Source organism: Phascolarctos cinereus, unplaced genomic scaffold (genome assembly GCF_003287225.1).
Source record: "Phascolarctos cinereus isolate Bilbo 61053 unplaced genomic scaffold, phaCin_HiC Scaffold_9;HRSCAF=440, whole genome shotgun sequence".
NCBI lineage: Eukaryota > Metazoa > Chordata > Mammalia > Diprotodontia > Phascolarctidae > Phascolarctos > Phascolarctos cinereus.
In genome coordinates this window covers 240,842,135-240,866,586 of record NW_027556402.1, presented here as the reverse complement: position 1 = coordinate 240,866,586, position 24,452 = coordinate 240,842,135, and the positions used below count along the sequence as shown (strand labels likewise).

The 24,452-nt window shown below is 43.9% G+C and overlaps 1 protein-coding gene across 4 annotated transcripts in view; it reads right to left on the bottom strand.

The window, feature by feature from the left end:
* Positions 1 to 24,452, bottom strand: part of ALKBH3 (alkB homolog 3, alpha-ketoglutarate dependent dioxygenase) — a 49,450-nt gene that overhangs the window by 897 nt on the left and 24,101 nt on the right. For 3 of the 4 annotated variants that reach the window (XM_021009757.2, XM_021009758.2, XM_021009760.2), the window contains 3 exons: positions 22,304 to 22,513; positions 2,083 to 2,181; positions 1,078 to 1,451 (listed from right to left, as the gene is read on the bottom strand). In XM_021009757.2, the coding sequence (XP_020865416.1) occupies positions 1,350 to 1,451; positions 2,083 to 2,181; positions 22,304 to 22,513 (411 nt within the window). In that variant the 3' untranslated portion in view covers positions 1,078 to 1,349. Of the gene's footprint in view, positions 1 to 1,077; positions 1,452 to 2,082; positions 2,182 to 22,303; positions 22,514 to 24,452 lie in introns of those variants that run through there. The other variant, XM_021009759.2, reaches the window with a different exon arrangement.

Sequence of the window (24,452 nt, the reverse complement as noted above, 5' to 3'; positions counted from 1 at the left end):
GATGCCCTATAAAAGCCAATGGCAAAAATAATGGAAACTGTAACAGTGAGATGTCAAAAAGAACGGCTACACAGCCCAACAAACTCTATCCTCTTCTTAAACCAAACGACCTCCAGTCTCTTCATACCGGGCACCAGGATCACAGACCGAAGGGCACGGAATGGAGACGGGATCAAAAGGAGACAGTGCAGCAATGAGGTTATTTCCACAACAGCTAAGTCCACATTCTTGTGCCATTCTCACTTATTTAAACTAATTTCCTTTTTCATAAAAGATTTCCCAGTCTTGGTTTGGAAATATGCTTTCACGCCTCTCCTGACCAAGAGTTCACAAAAGCACGTGTTTATGATGTACTAAGAGGCAGCAACCCTCAGCTGTTTTGGGAACCTCAGCGATGCAATGGCCTCAAAAGCTTAGTCACGGGGTGGCTGAAATTTGAGGAAAGAATCCTTAGCTAATCTAGTCCATTCCCAACAGCCCCCAGGAAGGACAGCTCCCGGCATGATGTATTCACTAGGGTTCTATTTGCCTTGGCTTTAAATGACTGCAGCAACTCTCCAGGGGATGCTAATCTGTGAGGAACAGATGTCACTACCCGGATATCTGCTCTGCTATCTTGCCTAAATTTCAACCTATTACTTCTCCTTACATCACGAAATGACTCTTCTCTTCATGAGGTTAAACATGTACTGCTGACTGCCCAAGGGTAGCCGGGCCAACTGGATCAGCTGCTTGAGGTTCTCAGGTTTGAGGGACTAGTTAGAGCAGAGCCCGGGGAGCCTGGATGACTCAGTGTTATTCAAAGTGTACTCTGAATATACAGTCTTCCATGACAATAGCACAGAAGTCAAGAAGTCAAGGCAAGTTTCAAAGCAGCCCAGGAAAAACGCCTCTGTTCGGATTTCAGTAGCTGTCTGACCAGAGGGAAATCCAAAGACGGTGACACATATTTACATCTCAACTTCTCTCAGTCACAGGGGGAAGCATGTGCTATTTTCCCCTACAGACACAAATCCATCCATTCATAGTCCTTGTATACAAATGAAGGAAAAAGAAAAGCCAACGGATGAGATCATCTGTGAGTACAATCACAATAGACTTTAATTTGCACACAGCAAATCCACAAGTCTGAGACCTGTTTAGGGATTACTATTCCCACAAGAAACATATACCAAACATGAACTGCTTGCTGCCATTTCACAGAACCCTCTGCTAAGGTACCAATTAGACTCTCATCTCCTATGGAGCTGTATTGCTAGGAGACCCGAATGTCCATGCCCACATCCACCTTGGAATACTTGATACCAAAAGGTGGACTCATTCCAAGGGCAGCTTCTCCCAGAAGGCTCTTAGGTCACCCTTGAATCCATCCCACTGGGCTCAGAGAAAACAGTCCTAAAGGTCAGGTTCACTCTTGCTCCCTTAGAATGGTACTCCTTGGGCACCCGGTGCTACAGAGAAACAGACAAGTTATTAATAACTATACTTTATAAGTAACTACAGTTAGTTATAATCTGCATTAAAGGCAATTTTAAGAAAAGAGGAACATTGCTATTCTAACCTCCCTAAAGTGGATATGATAGTCACAGGGTGGCTGAAATTTGAGGAAAGGGTTCAAACTAACACTGACGATGAACTCTTGTATCCCCACCTTCTACTATTTCCCTGCCACAAAGTGAGAACATTCTAGCACTGAAACAGTTTTGCCTTCCCCAAACATGACTTCATCTCAACCTCTTGCCACTCTCCCCAGGCCCACGTGGAGGATCCTAAACGGCAAGTCTTTTAGCATAGACCAAAGGGCGGCGTGAGACACTTATCCCTTAAGGGTCAGTGATCCGTCATTACCCACCCTTCAGCACTTTAAAGAGAACTCGGCCTGAAGTACTTCTTGACTGAAGCCTCGTACATATCACCAAACTTACCTGCAATGATCAATCAGTAAGTACTGTCAAGCTTGGTGTGATATCAGTTTACCGTCTCCATCACTATGAAATCATGGCGTTTCCCAAAGTCACAGTCTGAGGCTACACCTGGGAAACTGTACCAGAGACGCTATTCGTGCTGCTTCTCTGTTCTTACCTGCCAATCAGCTTGCGTCGCTCCCTCCATCACCAACAAGGTGCCATGATCCAAGGGTATCTTTACTTTTTCCACATACGTATAGTCCCCATTCTCTTCCTGAGAAATAGCATTAAGTGAAACAAGTTATACGCATGTGTAACGAGAATAATTAGAACTGATAATAGATGGCAAGCCAGATGAAAAGTTCCATCGGTCATCTATCCTATCAGATATCACTGAAGGTGGTCAGTTTTATAGTAGAGCCCACTTTGGCCTATGAAGAAACCAAATTCCAATGACACAGAACTCTCTAAAAGCAACCACGCTCAACTATGGTACAAGAAGAAGAATGGACTTGGGAGTCAGAAAGCCACGTCTGGATTTCAGTCCTGGCTCTCCCACTTCCTGGTTGTGTAACCCTGGGTGAGTGACAACTCTCTGAGCCTCCTTGTAAGACCTCCTCCGCCAGACTGTCGTGAGACAAGCGCTTTGCCAATCTTAAAGCCCTACAGAAGAGTCATCATCTCTCAGCACTCAGCATTAGAGCGCAATCAGGAAAATGAAGTGTTCGATGGAACACCAGTAGGTGACGCTTCATCTTTTAATAGGCAACAAAGAAATTCAACAACCAGTTCTTTAAGTTATTGGGCCAGTGAGAACTCCTTTCCCAGTCCACGTTCCAAAGGATCCTTCTCCTTCTTCTACTTGTGGACTCTCTGAAAAGCTGGGTGCAGCCTTACAGCCAAAAGCAGGATACTGCCAGGTGACACCAGCTGTTCTAGCTCTTGGAAATCTACCACTAACTCCTGGAAGTCCCCAAGGAAAACGTTTTGTATTAACACTACCTTTCTCCTAAGGATCTCAAAGGAGGTTTATGTACGTCATTTTTAAAAGCCTTCACAACACAGCATGGTGAGAGGCGGGTGGTGTTATTTCTCTTTCACAGAAGCAAAAGCTAAAGAAGTGGTGAATTAAGCAACTTTATTTGTCCCTAGGGCTCTGGGGGAGGTCAACTGTTGAGCCAGGAGTTCCCTGGCCCATTGGCCCCTCTCTGCGGTGAGCAGGAGGAGTTACCTTGTACGTCTGCTTCAGAGTCCATTTCCCTTCTGATGCAAAGACTTCGCGTTTATTTGTTATTTGGGCCTAGCTTTTAGTGTGTGGTTATGTTTGGATTTATTATTGTGGGTTTGCTTTGGAGAACTTCACCGTTTATAATTCTTTCTCCCAGAAAAATCAAACCCCAAACAATAACGCACTTGGATAAACAGCCCAAGTTTCAGGCCCCTAACCCTCTTAAGAGCAGCTCTGGAAGGCATAGCCACAAATCACACACACGGAAGTGAAACAGATGACTGAAAGTTATTTTTTCATTTATCGACTGACTCCTAATGATGCATGCCTCTCCCCTCTGACAGGGATTAACTAGCCCCCAAACATCCCCTTGTGACCTACTTGCCATCCAGAAGGCAGTGGGGAGGTTACCCTGCCCTATGGCAGCCTGTTCCTATCTCTGATTATTCCCCAGCACGAGGCTGCTCCAAGCAAAGAAAAATGTCAGACACACAAGATTTATGTTTTATGGGGGAAAAGATAGCACAAGCTGAATGCGTCATCTATGAGATTAGGGGAATCCAAGGCTGCTTGATTTAGGCAAGAGAGTTATTAGAGCTGGGTTCACGACAGCTGGAAGCTAAAGGACGGTAACGCTGGTAAACAAGCAGACTGAATAAACAGGAATGGGGAGGGTGTGTGCAAAAAGCAGGTAATCAGTAAATCAAGCTCAGAAACTGGAACTGGAGCACGGAAAACAGTCGAGGAAGAAAATGTTTTTCTCAAACAACTGACTAATTTTCAGGTGATGGATGAATTTTCCCCCCACCTTTTTTTTTTTCTATTTGTTTCTTTGGGGCATATGGTGGAAGAAGGAAGGAGAACTGTAAATGCTTGTGGATAAAACAAGAAGAGATTTTAAAAGCCAAGGAGAATTTCACATAGAAAGGGGAAAAATCAGCAGACAAAGAAGCAGTCACTTCATCAGTTCTGTTTCTACTGATGGATTTTCACAAGGGTGTTTTAAATTTTTTTGTCACTATCCTGTTTTTGTATCAGCTACATTTCCAAATGTCCTTTCCTCTAGCTAGCAAACCATCCCTGTGCAACAAAGAATTTAAAAAGGAAAAACACAATTTCAACAACACCCTGGCTGTACCCCAGAGTGCACAGAGTACTTCACACCCAAGGTCTCCCACCTGGGTCATTTATGGTCACCTTACGGGGCACATTCAGTTTTTCTTTCTGCAGTTTCTCTGAATTCTTCAGGGTCACTGTATCTCACAGTGCAGAGGAATGTTCCCTTCCTTTCACCTACCCCAATTTGCTTAGCCAAGCCCCTACAGCTGGGGGTCAGGGTGGGGGAGAGAAGAAACTGTTCTGCAGCTTCCTGCTACCACAAAAAATGGTGCTTTGACTTCACAAGTATAATCAATATCCTATTGCTTGCCTTCTCAAGGGGTAGAGGAGGGGGCAGGAGGGAGGGAAAGAATTGGGAACTCAAAATTTTTTTAAAATGGCAAAAAAATTTTAAATGTAATTGGGAAATATTTAATAAAATAAATAAAAATATTTTTAAAAGCGATCCTTATGAATATTTTTGTGCATGAGACCTTTTATTCCCATGTTCACCGTCCACACTTTGCTACCAAGCTCCATCTGCCCCCTCCCCTCTGTCCTTCAGCCCCTCTGTCATTGGCAAATTCCTCCAGGAATCTCCATTTTGAGGAAGGGCTCAGACCAACCATGTTTCACTGCCAGACACTGCCACTAACACTTCATCTGCCCTCTCTCTCCACCACTGTGATCCTCTTCTCCTACTGGTGAGTTCTTTTTGGAACCTCCATAGAAGGGCCCAGACCAGCCATGATTAATTCTCTTAGACTTCAGCAACCCAACATAAAGTAATAAAATGCTTGTTGACTTCACCTTTTTTTTAACTCTATTTTTTTTTCAACATTCACTTTCATGAGATTTTGAATTCCAAATTTTTTTCACCCTGATCTGATATAGGTTATACATGTACAATCATATTAAACACATTTCTACATTAGTCATGTTGTTAAAGAAGAATCAGAATAAAAGGAAAAACCACGAGAAAGAAATTTTTTTTAAAAAGGCGAAAATAATATGCTTCCATCTGTATTCAGACTCCATAGTTCTTTCTCTGGATGTGGACAGCATATTCTACCATGAGTGTTTTCGAATTCTGACCTGACCTTCTTGAAGCATATACCTAGGAACAGAATCTCTGATGGACATTTTAGTACCTCATTCATTCATTTATTTATTTATTTTTGACCATAATTCCAAAATGCTTTCCAAAACGGTTTTCACAGCTCTATCAACCATATATTGGTATATCTATCTCTCCTCAGCCCTTACAACACTTATTTTTTCTATCTTTTGTTATCTTCATCAATTTGCTGGTTGTGAAGCAAAACCTCAAAGTTGTTTTGATTTGTTTCTTATCATTAATGAGTTGAGACAATCTTTCGTATGGGTGTTGACAGTTCATAATCCTTCCTGTAAGAATTGTTTATTCACATCCCTTGACAACCTGATCTTGGTCTCACTTATTTGTGTTAATTCCCTAGATGAGACGCAGACTGAAATAGTGGAGAGAGGTCTAGGCGACTCTATGACTGTAATCAGCAAAGAGGACACCAAGCAGCGTTGGGGGGGGGGCAGTGTCCTCATCTGGGAGTTTCCTATGCTAATGAAATCACAAGTCCTAGCTTTTCGCTGTCCCTTCCTTAGGCAGAGAGCTGATGGCCAAGATAACTCAGGACACAGTATAGGAAGAAAATACCTAGTTGCTCCTGAAGAATTAAAGCTACCCAGCCCAGATGAACTGAAGCCTCAGATCCTAAAAGAAGTGGAAGATATGACTGCTGAGTCATTGCCATTAATATCTGAAAGATTGCAGGAAAATGGGAGGAAGACAAAGTTAGAGAATAGCAAATGTCTTCATTTTCAAACCAGGGAAGAGAATAGTCTATAAACCATAAATTTCTTTTCTAAAAAATTCTAAATTCTACAAATTCTAAAATATTCTAAAATAAAAATTCTAAAAAAATTAGCTTGATTTTCAATTCCCTGGAAATTTCTAGAAAGCATCATTCAAGATACGGTTGCTGAACATCTAAAATGGGGAGCAGGGATGATAAAGAACCAGTCCGGTTTCATCAAGAACGGATCATGCCATAACTAAACTCATTTCCTTTTCTGACAAGATAACTAAACTAATGGAAGGGAATGCTGTGAATACAGTTCACTTAAATTTCTGTAAAACTTTTGATACACAATCTCATGTGGGCTGGATAACAACACAACTAGATGGATTCAGACCCAGCTGAATGACTGGGTTCATGGTTCACAGTCAACACATCAGGAGGTCTCTATGCTTGGCCCTGGGCTGGTTCAAAGATAGCACACTCCTCAAATCTGCAGAGGCCCCAAAGCTGGGAGAGACAGCAGACACAAGGGATGACAATCATGATCCAAAAGGATTTCGACAGTCTGGAGGATGGGGCTGAATCTAATAAGATGAAATTCAACAGGGCTCAAGGTAAAGTCCTCTATCTTGGCAGCAAAAATCAACTTCCCAAGAAGGGGAAGATATGGACAGACAGTAGCTGCTCTGAAAAGATCTGGGGGTTTTGGTGGAATGCAAGCTGAATAAAAATCAGCAGTGTGATGTAGCAGTCAAAATGAACTAAAGTGGTCTTGGGCTACATCAAGAATATAGAGATAAGGACAAATCCAGGACAAGGAGGCAATATTTCCAGAATCCTCTGCCCTAGTCAGAGCTCATCTGGAGCACTATGTTCAGTTTCGGGCCTCACAGTTTAACAGACACTGTAAGTCACAGAGTGTCCAGAGGAGAACAACAAGGTCGGTGAAAGGTGTGGAGTAGTTAACGCACGAAGAACTGAGGATATTTAGGATGGAGAAGACTTGAGTGAGACACAGCTGAGGTGTTCAAGCGTTCAGAAGACTGTCAGGTGGAGAAGGGACAACGTTATTTATTTGGCCCCAGAGGGCACAATGTGGAGCAATGGATGGAAGCTAAGAAGAAGCCAGCTGAAGTTTAATGTCACTTCCTAACAACAAAAGCCGCCCAAAAGTGGAACTGGTTGACCAAGAGGTGGCAGGGTGCCCTATCCTGGAGCTCTTCAAGCAGTGGCTGAGAATGACCACTTGTCATACATGTTATAAAGGGGATTCCTATCACTTAGGGGTTGGTCTAAATGACCAACTGAAATGCCAGCTCTCCAATTCTAAGACACTGTGACATCCTGCATACCAGACCCTGTTCAGAGACGCCTTCCCTTCCTATTCCAGCTGCAACTGATTTTATTAATAATGCTAAAGCTTTTCAACTTCAGGTCACTGAAAACATCTTATCTTTAATAAATACTTTTATCCCTTGTTTGGTGAAGAATTTCCCCCCAGTCATACCCATGGATTGTACCTGGCCTTGTTCTCTCCTGATTTTTTTTTTAATGCTCACCATTGTTTATAAGTCTGGTGGGATGAATGGGTAGTAGATGAATGGCTCAACGTAGCAAATACAGCAGACAAAGATAAGTGTATTCTTGGGAAAGCTCTCTGAAGTCGTGAGAGAGGTAAAGGTGGTAAGCTGCACACAATTACGAGACTGCTCGTTCCTACTTAGGATCATAGAATGTCAGGACTAGAAGGCCATCTAGTCTAGTGCTCTCATTTCAGAGAGGGAGGAAACGGAGGCCCAAAGAGCGGAAATGACTTAGCCAGGGTCATTCAACAAGCAGGTGGCAAAAGGGAAGAATAGCATTTAATTCTAGTGCAGTGCTCTTTTTACATGCCTTTCTATATATTTCTCATAATTTCCTGGTTAAAAAGTGCATGTCGTACACAGCAGCTTCCAGGAGCCAAGATGGCAGAGTAAGCACCGGAACCTTACTCTCGCCGGATTTGGCTCAGGGAGGAATAACATATTAAGTTAGGTATAGAAATCTAACCTGAACTCTATGCAGTAGGAGGGGAAAGGGGAAAGAAAAGGAAAGGGATGGTTAGAAAGAAGGGAAGAAGTAGTAAGGGAAAAGGGAAAGAAAAGGGAGGGGGTTGATAGAAGGCAGAGAAGACTGAGGGAGGCAGTGGTCAAAAGCAAAACTCTAGTGCAGAGGGAAAGGGAGACAGGAGAAATAAAAGCACAAACGAGGGAGAAAATAGGATGAAGAGAAAGACACAGTAGTAATCATAACTGTGAAGGTGAATGAGATGAACTCTCCCATAAAAGGGAAGCAGATAACATAATGGATTAAAAACCATAATCCTACAATATGTTGTTTACAAAAAACACATTTAAACAGAAGGATACACACAGAGTAAAGGTAAAAGGCTGGAGTAGAATATATTATGCTTCAGCTGAAGTTAAAAAAAAAGCAGGGGTAGCAATCCTGATCTCAGACAAAGCAAAAGCAAAAAATAGATCTAATTAAAAGAGATAAGGAAGGAAACTACATCCTGCTAAAAGGCACCACAGACAACAAAGTAATATCGCTACTAAATATATATACACCAAGTGGTATAGCATCCAGATTCTTAGAGGAGAAGTTCAGGGAGTTACAGTAAGAAATAGACAGCAAGAATGCATGTCTCTCTAATGTACACAAGTTCACACAATAAATCACAACTAGAGTACTCACAAACGCTTCATCCTCTGGTCAAAGTTTAATGAGGCTATAAACTACGTGGCCTGCCTCAGACAAGATGGTGGACAGCCTCTTTCCACTGACGAAAGCAACAATTAAAGGTACAGAACAGCCAGTGCCAGAGTGCACAAAAATCCATGCTGATAAATGGACAAGCAACAGTGGAAACCTTGGTTCTGACTGTTTACAGACCTGCATTCACAGTCATTAAGCAAGGGTAAATGGAAAAAAACAGTCTTCTTGTTTATTCAGAACTTTCTTAAATATGGCCAGAAAAAAAACCCAAATCTGGCTGAGAATGAAATTGCCCATATCTGCTCCTAGCCTCAAAGTGGGCTTCAGAGTTCAAAACGAAAGCTCCACACTGTGCTTTTCAGTACCTACAGTACTGTTCTTGAAACCTTGAAATCTTCCCAACTCCAGAGAAAAGACAGATAAAGACATAGAAGAAAGAATCAAAGAATCTCAGAGCTGCAAGGGCCCTCAGGAAGCATTCAGTCCAGGGGTGGGGAACCTGAGGCTTCAAGGCCACGTGTGGCCTCAGGTCCATAGACTCCCCACCCCTGATCTAGTCCAATCAGTAGCTACATGGGAAGCCTCTCAACGACACTCCTGGCAAGAGGCCACACAGCCTCTGTCCGAATGCCCCTAGTGGGACTAACTCCCACGGAGACCTGGAGGTTTTCTGGAAGTGGTTCCTTACACTGAGCCTACATATGTCTCTTTGTAACTTCCACCTTCTGTCTTCTGAGGCTCAGAACAACATTTGAAAATGGCTCTCCTGTCTTCCCTTAAGTATTCTCTTCTCCAGGCTAAAAATGCCTCGTTCCTTTAAGCAATCCTCATATGGAATGATTTTAATGCCTAGCTTAGCTGTTTTCTACTAAGATTCTTCTCTCCAGCTCATTATCCTTCCTGAAGGATGGCTGAACTAAACACACTGTTTCAGATATGGCCTGAGTATCTTAGATCATCTCAGCTTCTTCAGTTCCATATCATTGACGGTTGCTGCCCACTAAGACCTGTCGATCTTTTTCAGATGAACTGCAGCTTAGCAATGTCTCTTTGATTCTATATTTGTGAAGCATATTTTTTCAGCTTAAGTTAAAGACTTTACATTTATCCCCATTAAATTTCATCTTATTAAACTCAACCCACCATTCTGCCAGGGGACAGCTAGGTGGCACAGTGGATGGAATGCCAGGCCTAGAGTTAGGAAGACTCATCTTCCTGAGTTTGAAGTTGGCCTCAGACATTTACTAGCTGTGTGACCCCAGGCAAATCACTTAACCCTCCTTGCCTCAGTTTCCTCAATCAATAAAATGAGCTGGAAAACGAAATGGCAAAGCACTTCAGTATCTTTGCCAAGAAAACCCCAAATTGAGTCACAAAGAGTCAGACATAACTGAAGACAATTCAATAACAACCATTCTAGCCTTCTGATATTGTTTTTAATCCTGATTCTGTCATTCAACACAGAAGCTCTCTCTCCTAGTTTTATGTCATTGGCAAATTTGCTTTGCAAAGTTGTGATTGGCTGACCCAACTTACTCATAAGAATGTTAAGGTAGCATACATCTTTGGGGTTAGCCTAGCAGGCCCTTGTCTTGATGGAGTCAAGCTGACTCACTATCATCACCACTTGCTCTTCTACATGTTCAATGATCTAAAATTTTGCTAGGAATCTAAAAGAATAAAAAGTTGATCAAGCTCTCTACTCCTCAGGGAGCAATTATGTTCTATTTGGATGCTTAATTCTACTTCTTGAAATAACAGGGGAAGAAGAAGTTTTCATCAAGTTTAATAGCTCTGAATTCCATCTTACAGAGAGAAAGTCACAGACTTGGGCTTGTTCTAGAGGCCTTCCCAAAAAGAGTGTGTTTGGTTTTTTTTCTCCTTTAAGTGTGTGTATACAGGGTACCCCAAAAGTCCCTAAAGCTGTAGTAGTTTAAAACTGCTCTAAGACTTTTTAGGACATCCTCAGGTTGTGTGTGTCATCCCAGAAGGCAGGATCTTTTCCATCTTCACTTGAGAGGTAACTCACATTGTGGGAGCTCTATTAATGTTTATATATTTTCTAAGTATATTACTGCCTTCTAAGAAAGGAAAGTCTAAGAAGAAAACACTAAGATTATAAGCATGACTTTTCATGCTTTCATGTTATACAAATCCCACAAGCGTCTGTGCACTAGAACCCTATACTCCCTCCAGAGCGTCTGTCCAGAGTCATGAACAATAAGCTCCAGGTCTCCAATAAGAGAAGAAACCAGCTGTCCAATTCAACGAGGGCAGGGGAGGGAGCCAAAGTAAGTCTATTCTGCACTGCCCTCATTGCCACGAATTCTTAGTTGGTTTTTAATGGGTAGATGAGAGTGACAAGGAGGATGCTACTTGTCCAAAGGTGGCTTACGAGCGCAACAGCAGCCAGGCAGCCTGAGGCGTCTCGGTTGCTCCACTGTGCCGTGGAACAGACAACCAAGAAGAATTTCAATGCTGTATCTCATTTCATCAAAGTTCCTGTCCTGAGTTTCTGACCCCTTTCCAACTGTGTTGTTGTGAAGGGGATAAAGCAACAGAAATCATAATCCTTGATTTCAAGGAGCTCCCTTTCTAGTTTAATCAAACTAATATTCATTAAATGTCTATTTGGTATGAGGCACTGTTACGGTAAGCACTAGATGGGGAGGTAAGATTGGTAAGCAAGAAAATATTTCTTATACTAACTTCTAACATTAGGCAAGTGCAAAATATCACTACATTGAGCCTTTTTTCCTCATCTATACAACGAAAGAGTTGGACTACATGCTTTCTAAAGCCTTTCTACCTCTGATACTTTGGTTGCTAAAGGTTTTTAAGTTGGAGATTAACTCAATGAATTATCATTTTTCATTTTATTTCTATACAAGAAAAAAAAACAAGCACAGAAGCTGAAACAAAATACTAAGAGCCTGTAATTAACTTAACATATATCTGAAACTCCTATTATTTCTTATGCCTTTCCTGAAATACCTACATTACCATATGAGCACCCATATCATACTTTTTCCTGTTCTACTGTGACCTTTACTATGTAAATAACATAAATTTGTCTCCGTTATTGTGGTCTAGCTCTACAACTGGAAATGACTAATGTACTGGTCTTTGGGCTTTGATGCTGTTTGTGTTGCAATGACTTCATCTAAGTCTTCCCATCTTAAAAATTCCTTGAATACAAAATTTATCACAGTATAGCGACACTCCATTACAAAAAAACAGAATTCCAGAATGGGCAGGGCTATCTCAATGGCCATCTTGTCCCAACTACTCCCCACAGAGACTCTCCACCACAACACACCTGAGAAGAAGTTGGCCAATGTCTGCTTGGAGACTTCCAGGAAGGAGGATCCTAACAGCTCTCAAGGCAGCTCATTCTACTTCTAGATAACTTTAATGGCCTCTTTGCCAGGATGAATCCCCCGAAATGCTTCCAATCCTTACATGGCATGAACTCAAGGCCCCTGCCTTCTGGCTGTCCTTCTGCTAATGTTCTCCCATTCATCTATGCTCTTCCTCAAATGGGATGTCCAAACTGAACACAATGTTCAAAGCAGGATCTGAATATGGCAAAGAACATCAAGACTACTGCCTCCATATTCCTACGAGTGTTGTCTCTTTTTTATTTTTTGCTTTTTGGTGACACAATCAGGGTTAAGTGACCTGCTCAGGGTCACACAGCTAGTAAGTGTCAAGTGTGTGAGGCTGCTATTTGAACTCAGGTCCTCCTGACTCAAAGGCCAGAGCGCTACCCCCAGCGCCACCTAGCTGCCCCTAGTGTTGTCTCTTTTAATGCAGCCTCAGATCCCATTAGCTTTTCTGGCTGCTGTAGCACTATCAATACTGAACTCGCAGTTAATGAAAACTCCTAGATCTTTTTGTAACCACTCTTGTGCTAGTGATGCTGATTTTTCAAAACATTCTTATATGGCTGTATATTTATCTCTATCAACTTTCATCTTCTCAAGGCAAGTTCATCTGCTGACACAGGTATAGAGAAAAGTTTGGGAAAAGTCCATGGGAAGTGACAGAAAGTCAATCAGGGAAGAACAAAAGGATGGCTGTACAGCAGTTAGGGCCTAGTTGAAATGAGATAACCATTCTGCAACAGACGAAAGTCAACATATTGTGAGGCTTTCCCCAGCAGCATCACGCAGGAAGGAGCAGAACTCAAGGCACGGATTTGTCAAGGAAAGAGTACTGATGCAGTAAGTGGGTAAGGGAACCAAAGGTGGAGAACAGTACAGAGTTGAACTGGTTGTCACACAGTCAATACTGTGAAGGGAGGAAAGAGCAGTCATTCTTCCCAGGGGTGACGGCCTGGAAGAATAAGGAGAGGTTCAGAGACTGAATAAGTTTAGGAGAAGCAAGGGAAAGGAAGTTAGAAGAGAGGGATTTTAGAGTTCAACATGATATGGTAGCAGAATTATCAACAGTAAAATGTAAAATGTGATCCTACCTGTGGATAAAAAAGAGAAGAAAACCAGAGGCTATGGGAGTTGATAAAGTTGATGAACTAGAAGACTAGAGTCAAGGAGAGTGTTTCACATACTGAGAAAAGGCCCCTAGATTTGTGTATTTGGTGGTCCTGCAGTAGAGTTTCTGTAGCTATGGGGAGGGAAACCAGGCTGCAGGGGATTACGGAATGAACAGGTATTGAGGAAATAAAGAGATTCTAAGTAAAGAACATACCACAGATGTAGACCTCTTATTGCAGAAGTTTAACAATGAATGGAAACAGAAAAATAGCTAGCATCAGTCTGATATGTGAACATAATTCACTTAGCCTTCTTGCCTACGGATCAATTATGAGGTAGAGTGGGACTGAGTAAGTGTGGGAAGGGCCAAGGAAAACTGTCATCACCGTTATTGTCGTTGTTGAGTCATTTCAGTCATGCCTGACCCCTGGTGACCCCATTGGGGGTTTTGCCATTTCCCTTTCCAGGCCACTTCAGAGATGAGGAAACTGAGGCAAATAGGGTTAAGTGACTTGCCCAGAGTCACACAGCCAGTAAGTGTCTGAGGCCAGATTCGAACTCAGGTTCTTCAGACTCCAGGCCCAGCACACATCCACTGCACCACCTAGCTGCCCTAAGGAAAACTGTAGAGGATAACACTTGGAAGTGTATGCCAGGCCACTGCTCTGCTCCCAAACAGCTACGTAAATACTGCTCCTTCTTTATATTTCATCTCTTTTTAGCTTACTTCGCTGATCAAAACATGCTACTGGCCAGCCTCACTGCCCCCAGCTGGGCTCTTGTCGGCCTCATGGATCAACAAATCTTCAGCTACATTTGGACGACAGAGCTGTTCTTACTGGTGTTGATGTAAGCAGCAGAAAAATCACAGCTGGACCTTTTGTTTGCAGTGCTGACACCAAAAAAAAAAAAGCATCTTCTGATCTGTTCCGGAAATTATGGAGAGAGAATAAACATGGCAGCCCAAAAAATCATTTTATAGAGTCACTCTGCTGACTCAACTCAGGCTGCAAATGACTGAATTTTTTGGTATTGATCTAAAACACATTCCTTTAAAAACAAAAGTTGTTGTATCTGAGACAAGACCTACAAACGTGAGCTGGGGCTGGGGGGGATTATCGCTTTAATAGCACCAAGGCTTATGCACTTAAAAAGGTTCTCTGACCACGCTTAATCTAATTGTTTCACATCCAAACTACACAGATTTGAAAATACTCTTTTTATCCCTAGCATTCACTTGGCACAGACTTACTCGATAAGAAGATGAGTATAAAATCTGGTAATAGTTGCAATCAAAGCTCTCACACAGGGGGCACCAAGTAACTTTTTAAAACATCCCAGAAACACAAGGTCAGAAGCATGGAAGCCTCAAAGATACAGGACACCCCTGAATTCATGGAAGAACGGGCTTGGCACTGTCAGTACTGCACCTCACCAGCAATAGGGATTCCCACCCTGTGCATGCTAGAAAAGAGCTTAGAGATCATGTGGCCCTGTTTCATTTTACAAAAGAGGAAAGCAAGGCCTAGAGAAGGGGAACTGACTTGCCTAGGGACACATGACTAGGAGTTCCTAGAGCATAAGTTTCTTGAGGGTAGAGATCAAGCCTTAACTAAACTTCCTTTCTCTCCCAGGGCTCAGAATAGTACTCTGAACCCAGTAAGTGCTTCAGAAATGTAAACTGTATTGTTAGGAGAAGCACAGCCATGATTCACACCCAGATCAAACCTCAAATCCAACGGTTGTGGCCCAGGAAACAGAAGATAGGACTTGCAGTACATGACCTGGGATCTGAATTCAAATTGTACCTTAGACACTCACTGGCTCTATGACCTTGCGCAGCCTCAGTTTCCTCATATGTAAAATGAGGATAATAATAACACCTACTTCATAGGGTTGTGAGGATGAAATAAGATAATTTATATAGAGAACTTTGCAAATATTAAATCACTATATAAATCCTAGCTATCATTATTATTATTATAAAATCCAGAACTCTTTCTACTATGCTAAGTGCTTAATACTACACTATTACAGTGCTATAACCCTAAGCTACGCTGGTGGTTCTTTTCTTTAAAAAAAAAAAAGAGGGGTGGCAGAGATGAACTTCAAACCCCTTGCCCACTCTAAACGTGGCGACTACATGGTCCCTCTTCTTCCACCTTGGCTGGATACAGTGATGAGGTAGCAGGGAGAATTTGGTGTCCAAGAAAGATGGGAGGTTCAAATGAACAGCAGAAAAGCCCATTCACTTAATACGTGCAAGATGACAGACTCTTGGCCCAGTTCTGAAGTCTGATGTTAGGAGCAACTATACTTCCTGAATGTTAATGAAATACTCCCTACTCATCAAATTAGTAAAAATTTCAAGATGGATGTCATCTAGACAATTGCTTCCCTATTCTCCAATAGGTAAAGGACTTCCTTCATCACTCCTGAAAATCCCACTGAACCAAGTAGAATAGCAAATCCACAGAACTTCAGCAGCAATTTAAGGCTACATGAATGAAAAAAGAAAACATGACACAGTGATAACTATACTTCGTCAAGGCACAGACAGAGGAAAGGCAAATCACTCCGGAAGAGGAAGTGTGGTTGAGATTAAAGGTTCAAACACAGCCAGCTTCCCCTAACAAAGCCAGCAGCCAAAGACTCTGAAAACTGAAAACAAGTCAATCACAGTGGCAGTCAGGGCCTGAAATCTAGAGTGAAAATTAGGCCACCAGAAGCCAAAGATGATTTCAAATACAGAATAAATGAAAAGCAAGAAATCAGTAAAAGCTCCATTTTCCCAGCTATCTATACTTTAACGAATGAAAAACTTTCCAAACCAAGAGAGAATTCTGGAAATGAGAACTCCAAAACCTAGTCACTCACTCCGAAGCACTCCCACCAATGCTACCCAATTCTTGAAATGGCTCTGAATTTCGTTCAATCCTCAGCAGACTTCTCCCTTTCCTCCTCTAATGCCAGGTCAAGGGAAGAAATGGCAAAGCAGATTTTGTTTTACCGCATGGATGGCCATCCATCACTTATGACAGGCTGACAATTCCCTAAAGTATCTTTGTTGGGTCGTGGTCTTTCCATAATGGCTTTTAAGAATCTCTATGCACTATTTGGAAAGCACTTCTCTTCTACCCATACAGTAGGTACAGATGTCATCCCCATTTGACATCCAAGCAGATGTCAAGTTTTCACCGGGTGTCAGACTTAGCGGATTTCTGAATGATAAGCATACATCTTGCTCAAACCCAGGCCCACCCCACTACTTCCCAGCCATCTCTACGGCATGCTGGGGGTGTACAACATTCCCTCCCAATCATTTCCAATCCTGTGTATGAGAATCATCATTAAATCAACACAACATTTCTGGAAAGGACATGTCAATCACTTGTCCTATAACCCGTATCAATATTTCCTCCGACCCTCTGCCCGAAATACTCCTCCCTGGCCACCCCCCCCCAACGTGTTGTCTTCTCCTATCAGAATGCAAGCCCCTCGATAAGCCTCTCAACGCCCTGTGTTTCCTTCGTATCCATTGCAGCCAGCACGATCTCTGCCCCATAAGTGACCAATAAATGCTTGGTGAACTGCAGTCAGCTCCTGGGGAATACGGACGGCCTTACTTGCTTCTTTGTATTCCCTCAGTTCCTAGCACAGTACCTTCCACTAGTAAGCACTTACTAAACGCTTTTTCACTTATTTATCTGCAAAATTTACACTCGAGCTACCTGTGCCTTTTTTGTCCTTTTTGCTGTTGTTCAGTCATTCTGGTCATGTCCAAATCTCGATGACCTCATTTGGGGTCTTCTTGGCAAGGATACTGGAATGGTTTGCCATTTCCTTCTCCAGCTCATTTTACAGATGAGGAAACTGAGACAAACAGGGTGAAGTGACTCGCCCAAGGCCACATAGCCAGACTTGAACTCAGGAAGATGAGTCTTCCTGACTCCAGCTGGGCCCAGCCCTCAGTCCACTGTACCACCTAGCTGCCCCTGTGCCTATTTTAGATGGTGCCATTAAGATGGAAGCTCCATGAGGCAGAGGTCCTATTTCACTTTTTTTCCATATCTCCCTCCAACACAGCACTCTGTAGGCACTTAGTAAATGTTACTGACAAAGGAGACTATTACACACAATGCAGGCCATACCATAAATAAACACAGCACTGAAAGCCAGTCAATCTCAGTCCCAGAGAGCAAATGATAAAACACAATCCTCTAAGGAGAGGAAAAGTACCAGGGCTGCAGAGTATGGCTTACGCTGTCAGCTGCAGTCAATGTGGTTTTGGCTTAACTTTTTCTTTTACGAGAGAGGATTCAATGGTGGTAGTGGTGGTGGCGGTGGTGGCAGGAATGGTGCACATCAGGAAACCACTAATTTAAAAACAAAAATCATCTTTTAAACACATTTGCTGAATTGGAGAGGGGTACAGCTGAAAGAGCCTCAAACTTGGGGCAGAAGACCAAGGTACAAGTCCTTACTCTGTGACTAGCTATGAGACCTCAGACAAATCCCTCAGCCTCTCTGCCCCTCAGGATTCTTCTCACTCCATTGAAAAGGAGGCTTAAATGGCCTCACAGGCACCTCTCATCTCTAATATTCTTCTGTCAGCCGATGATCTAGAGTGGGCCAGGTCTGAACAAAAAGCCGTCAACCTCTGACCAACAACAGAGACAGACAGGAAGGGGCCACATTTCTGACTTGCGGTGAGGGCCCTGAAACACAAGACCACCATGTTCAATGATCTTTCTCAAGTCCTTGCAAAATAATGAAACAAACGAGGCAGGAATCCACAAGTAAGCCATCAGAGCAAGGAGAGGCACAGTGCACATGAGGGGAACAGGCGATGCTGAAATAAAAGTGGCCGTTGTTGGCTAAAGGACCGAGGTCAGGTGCTCCAAGTACGGTCCCAGAGGTCGCCCATTAGACTACGAGCTCTTCAATAGTAGAGGCTGCCTTTTTTGCTTGTATTTGTATTCTTAGGACTTAGCACAATGCTAGGCACATAGTAATAAGCAATTAATAAATCCTCCATTCATCCATCCTATTTACCTATCTACACGCATTTATCTATATCAGTCTCTATCCATCTCTATTTCTCCACCTACCCATCTCTCTCTAGCTCTATCTACCTACCTCTATGTATCTCTATCTATTTATCTATATCTATCTCTATCCAACTATATTTATCTCTATCTCTACCTCTATTTATCTCTATCCCTATCCATCTCTATCTCTCTAGATATATTTATCTATCTCTATCTCAATCCTTCCCTCTATATCTTTATCTCCCTATCTCTCTCTCTAACGCTAGTCAATGGTGACCTAAAATGAATCTCAATTTTCCCATACCTCATAGAGCCAGTTAAAAAACTGATTTTCAAATCATACTTGAGGATTTTCACTCTATACACTTAAGACCCATCCTTTCATAAGGCTGGTGTTATAGCTCAGGAGGGCAGCCCACACACACTCACCAAGACCCCCTAAAAGCCTCTGTCCTGACAAATGGTGGAACAAGAGTACCCCCTGGTGATATATACAGCAGGATCTCCCCTTGCTCCTTCCAAAGGTACCAGGGAAAGGAGAGACTGGAAGAACTGCTATTAGCCCAAGTCACCCTGGGGTAGATGAAAAAAGGCACTTCATTTTGATGATTCAGCTGAAGGACAGAGATTACCTAGAGGTTATTTGCTAGAAAAAACCAAGCCTTTTGGCATCCGAATTTCTAGTGCATCACAAAACTTCCTGCTATTATTTAATAACACACCCTCTCCTCCTCCAGCCATCACTGTTTCCCTGGTAACCGACGGAGAAATAGCAGCCTGCCAATGGGCTTTTGTCACTGCCTCTCCAGCTTGTACTGCAGTGTAGAATTAAAGCTGGCCAGGGAAAGCACCCAGCTAATCGTTACATCTGGGCTTCAATGCTGCAGCAAAATCATTTGGAGACACAACTGGGTTGGGGCCCAGGAGCCTTGAGAGCTTTGATGGCCTTGGAGTGCTGAAATGAAAAGGGGGCTGGCTTCTAGATACACTAAGAGGCAGTGGGATGAGTGGAAAAGTTCCTGGAGCAGGAATCAGGAAACCCAGATTTTAGGTGCAGCTCTTCCCCTGACCAGTCGTGTGACCTTGGTGCAGTCACTCCCATCTGCCAGCAAAGCCTAGACCCAGCAGCTTCCTGTATGATGAAGGGTCAGACAAAGATGAGACCCAAAGTCCACTCCCATTCCAACATTCTGTGTTTCTGTACTGACGCACTTGAGCCACACCTTCAGAATATGCTAAAGGTGTCACTAAGTTTGCTCTAAAACCCCAAACCAAACAAAGGAGGACCGCAAGGAAAGAAAGGGCACTCCAGCCCAGGAGCCATGACAAGGATGAGGCCGGGCATGTTAAGAGAGGTGAGGGATTCCTGATGGGGTGGAATGTGGACCCCAGGTGTTATGGTGGCTCAGTTTACTATGTGAATCGCAGAGGGAAGGCCTGACATCTGTAAAACAAAATCATCCCAGCACTGTGAGAAGCCAACAGAAAAAGCACTGAAGACACTGGAGCCGTCTGCAGACGACTGTTAACTCCAGAAGTTTGCCACAGTATCCAAAGGAAAAGGGAGCACGTACTCACTTTGTGGAGAAAGCCACTGGGTCCGTTTTTTTTAAAAGCCAAGAATGTAATTTTCTCTGAAAGTGACCCTAAGTCCAAACTACCCTCGAGCGGAGTGGCAGGCCCCTGCACGGCAGAAGGCTCACTTCCCACATCACCCTGCAGGCAGGAAGCAGCAGCTCAGACAAGTCAGACAGATCAGGAGAATAGGAGTTAGAACTGACAGGAGATTTCCCCAGCCCCCAAATGTCCTCCTGAAAGAAAAGGAGATCGTGCGAGCTTTCCCCGAGCAGCAAAGAGGCACAGGCAGAGAACAAGCAGCCTAGCATCCCAGAGGCCATGCGCATCTGAATTCACTCTCTTTCCCCAGACTGCAGGAACTATGTTTGTGGACCTGACTTTTCCAGAGAAAACCAAAGAGACGCCCAATTTGGGAACACGTGTTTCCTTTCTTCTACCCTGGGGGAGAAATGAGAGGAAAAATGAGAAGCCTGTTTCCAAGGTTATCAGTGCCAAGACAGGTGCTTATGCTTCCAGCCTGGCTGAACTTGTGGCAGGCATTACAGGCAACTTGCAAAACCCATAACCTTGTCAAGATGCTGATCTCTGCAGCAACAAGAGAAATAAGCAAGAGAGCTTTTCACGTTGCTGTAATCCAAATCTACTTTCGTCTAAAGATGCCACTCCCAGACACGGGGGAAAGGTTATTTGATAGCTATATTCATCAATTTGTTAATTCACTTCACATGTACTCAACATTCAGTTTCCTTGCCTGCCCCTTTACCTTTGAAACTGAAACCAGAATTAAAGGGGTTTGTTAATATTTCATCAAAATCTAACAAAGCTGGGCCAGGCAATGGAGACAGAGCTTAGTACATACAGTGGTTCCCAACGGGTGCGCCAGAGAACCCTGGAGGACTTTATTTAACCTTGGAGGACCAGGCACCGCCATTCTGATAGCGAGTTATTCCCAACAAAGCATAACCTTGTGGGGTTTGGCAAAATGGGATGTTCAGAAGGAGGCCTTCACCCCGCCTGTTAATCACTGGCACATCAGATCGGTGCTGGCCTTTGAACCAGGAGATCAGATCTGAAGACCAGGCTCTGCCAGTGACTAAGCAGGTAACTAGGGCCAAGCACTTAACTCCCCTGAGCCTTGACTCCTTCTTCTGTAAAATGGGGATGACCTTTATGGGAGCTGGCACTTAGATTCTGAGATTCAAGGTTCACAAAGCACTCCACAAGTGCATAGTCCTGTGAAGGAGCTAGTGCATTCCCTCTTTACAGAAGAGGACACCAGAGTGCAGGGTGAACAGCAGAGCGAGGGTCTGAACTCAAAAGACTTATGACTCCAAGTAGCAGCCCCCTCCAAACAGCTACCTTGCCACTCCTCTACAGAAGGAGTAAGACAGTGTAATAACCTACACAAAATAAAATGCAGAGGCCACCACACACAGTGTCTCGGCATCTACATGTGACCCAGCGAACAACTGCTCCATCTAGCTTTATCCTCAGAGAAAGATTTCTGAGAAAGGACAGACATCAAGTGCCAGGTGACCAATGTGTCCACGGTCTGAATCGGGTCATATTTAAAAAGCCACCTGTAAGCACAGCACCCTGGCTGGGATCTCGTCAGAGTCTCTGAGCCGAACCGTACCAGGACCCAGAAAAGCCCAGGTACAGAACAAGCGTGGGGGAGACTGCCTCTCGGTGTGGACTTCCTACCACGTTTCTGCTCCCCGCAAGACTGTGATACTGAACCCACCCACCATTAACAACCGCAGTAGCCACGATCCAGGGGGCTCTTTAAAAATACCATAGCACTTGGGGCAGGAGTCAGTCCAAGCGTGCTTGTGCGTCAAGAGGAAGTATCAGGATGATTTACTGAAAAGAACTGGGAAAGCTAAAGCCCTGACTCCTGGAGCCAGTTCCATCACCAACTTTCATGACCACAAGTCCGCTACACGTCTAGCTGGCTCAGCTGCTTTATCTGCAAGAATAAAGTAAGCCACTCGTACGTCAATGACACGCTGAAAATATGAATAAGGCTACAATGAAATGGCTGGCCACAAGTGGGATGTCATCCGGACGCCCGCCGCTCTCCCCATTACCCACAATGTTCCTGCTTTCTCTAGCTGCCTTCACTGTACTGTGCTCCACAGAAGCCCCTTGGACTTACTCTGTACGTGTCTTTTACGTTCCCACATGTTATCTCCCCTCAAAAGAATGTAAGTTTCTTGAGGACAAGGACTATTTATTTCACAGCACAGCACTGCAGCTGACACACAGCTGGTGCCTGACAGCGATTCCAACAACGGTGCTGACCTGCACTCTACCCCGGGGATCACGTGGGGTCACAGTGAGTACTCACGGGGGGGGGCTTCTTCCTCATTTCAAAGACGCGTGTGGCCCCCAAGCTGAGGGAGGCGATGATGGGGCACGCCCCCAGCGAGGGCTCGTCATCGCTGTGCCAGTCGACGCTGTCCTTGTCGTTTCGATAAAGGTTGCAGAGTAGCGAGTTGAAGGTGTGGCCAGTGTTCTCTTCGATGCGGCTCTTCAGCATGCTAAGCACGGGATGCCACTGCAGGGGATGGGCAGAGCAAAAGGAGAGGACAGAGCAGAAGTGAGAGGCGGTATCAACCAATGGCTTAGAAACAAGGATGTGGGATGCTGCTCTGGAACCCACTCCCAAGCATGTCCAACAGCTGAGTTTTTGCTCTATTTCTGTAGCTACATTAGCACAGCATTATACCATTTAATCCTTTTCCATTACACTTGATGACAAACTAGTATAAAGACTGGTCACCCTCTGCAATATTATATTGGAATCAGACTGATAATGACAACAATTAGACTTGGTCTACACCTCAGCTGGAGGCAGCTAGTGGCTCAGTGGATAGAGCACCAGGCCTGGAGTCAGGAAGACCCTAGTTCAAATCTGGTTTCAGACAGTCACTAGCTGGGTAACTCTGGGCAGGTCATTTAACCTTTGTTGGCCATAATCCACTGGAAAAGGAAATGGCAAACCACTCCAGCATCTTCGGCAAGAAAAGGCCCCACACGAACAGTGGGACCTGACTAAACAAGACCATCACCACGACCATCATGGTCACAAAGGACCAGAGCAAATCTAGCTGTCCAATTCCTCTTCTTTTCAACACAAACAGTTGGTACATAACCCACTGCAGGGAGACAACTGTCACTAAACAGAACCAGGGTAAACCATGTCTGTGAACAATAAGGTTAATAAATTGGCAGGCTTGTAATAGCTCTGGTTCAGAACTATCATATCAGACCAGGCACATCTGATGGGTCTCCAGGTAGCTAAAAGGTACCAACTGGAGTTCTCTGGCATGAATAACCACCCTGCTCTGTAACCCTCCTTCTGCTAATTCTGTTCCTGTATTTATTTTGAAAGATGGGATTGTTTTTATTTATGTTTATTTTGGGGAGTTGTAAAAATAATGTAAAACAAAGATCAATAATTCAATCATTACAAATGTACTGAGTACCTCCTCCACGTGAGGGACCACGCCAGGGGCGGCACAGTAGGGGATACAGCGCCAAGTAAAATTTGCTCCCTGTCCACAAGAAGTAGGGGAGAGAGAGAACAAGTAATCAAATAAGAGTAATGCCGGGTGGAGGCCGAGTGCATCACGGAGGGGGCAGCCAAGTGCTGAGGTCGGAGGAGGAGATCAGGGGAAGCTTCTCTCCCCTGCCCCAGGATCGGGGCAGAGGAGGCACTTCAATAGGGGTCCTCCACTGCTTTGAGACCGGGTGGGGGGGGGAGGGATTGTTTTCACCAAGATTTTAAGACTGCCTTCTCTATGGTCTGCTTTGTACAGAGAGTAAAAAGCCAATTGTCTTTCACTGAATGGGAACCCTGACTGTACTTCTACATGCGTTCACTGAGGGCTCACGAAGACTCACAGAGCCTCCCCTGTGCCCTGCGGGGTTCTGGGTCACCGAGGCTGGCTGGTTCACTTGGAGACTTTGGCTCTGTGAGGAAGCTCCTGCTTTCTCACTACTTGGCAGGAAGCTCTGACCCCAGCCTCACGAGGCACTTTGCACCTTCCACTGGGGCACCCTGAATTGTTTCTTTGTTGTTACAGTTTCTGTGCCTTTCCTCCCAGAAGTCCAAACAAAGTGCTCTATAGAATTCTTCAAAGATTCTTCAAAAATGCACCATCGTGCGTATGAAGGTGGAGGAAAGGACAGGAGCCAAAGAAAACCATCAGTATTCAGGGTCACTCAGGGTTCTGGGCTGCTAAGATCATCAAGGAAGGGCTTTTAGAGAGTCTTGCTTTTCATACTTATGTGAAAGCCATAACAGTGGTTGGGGAATGGGGCCAGGGGAGGGTAGAGTTGTACTTAGCCCGTAACTATTTACTTACTACTACATTTAGTAGTAACAGAGCCAAGATCTGACAAGTCAAGCCCTTTTCCTCCTAAAAGTTCCTCAGACAACATAATTAGCTACATTTCCTGATGATTCTAAAGCTCTGCACTTACTGACAACA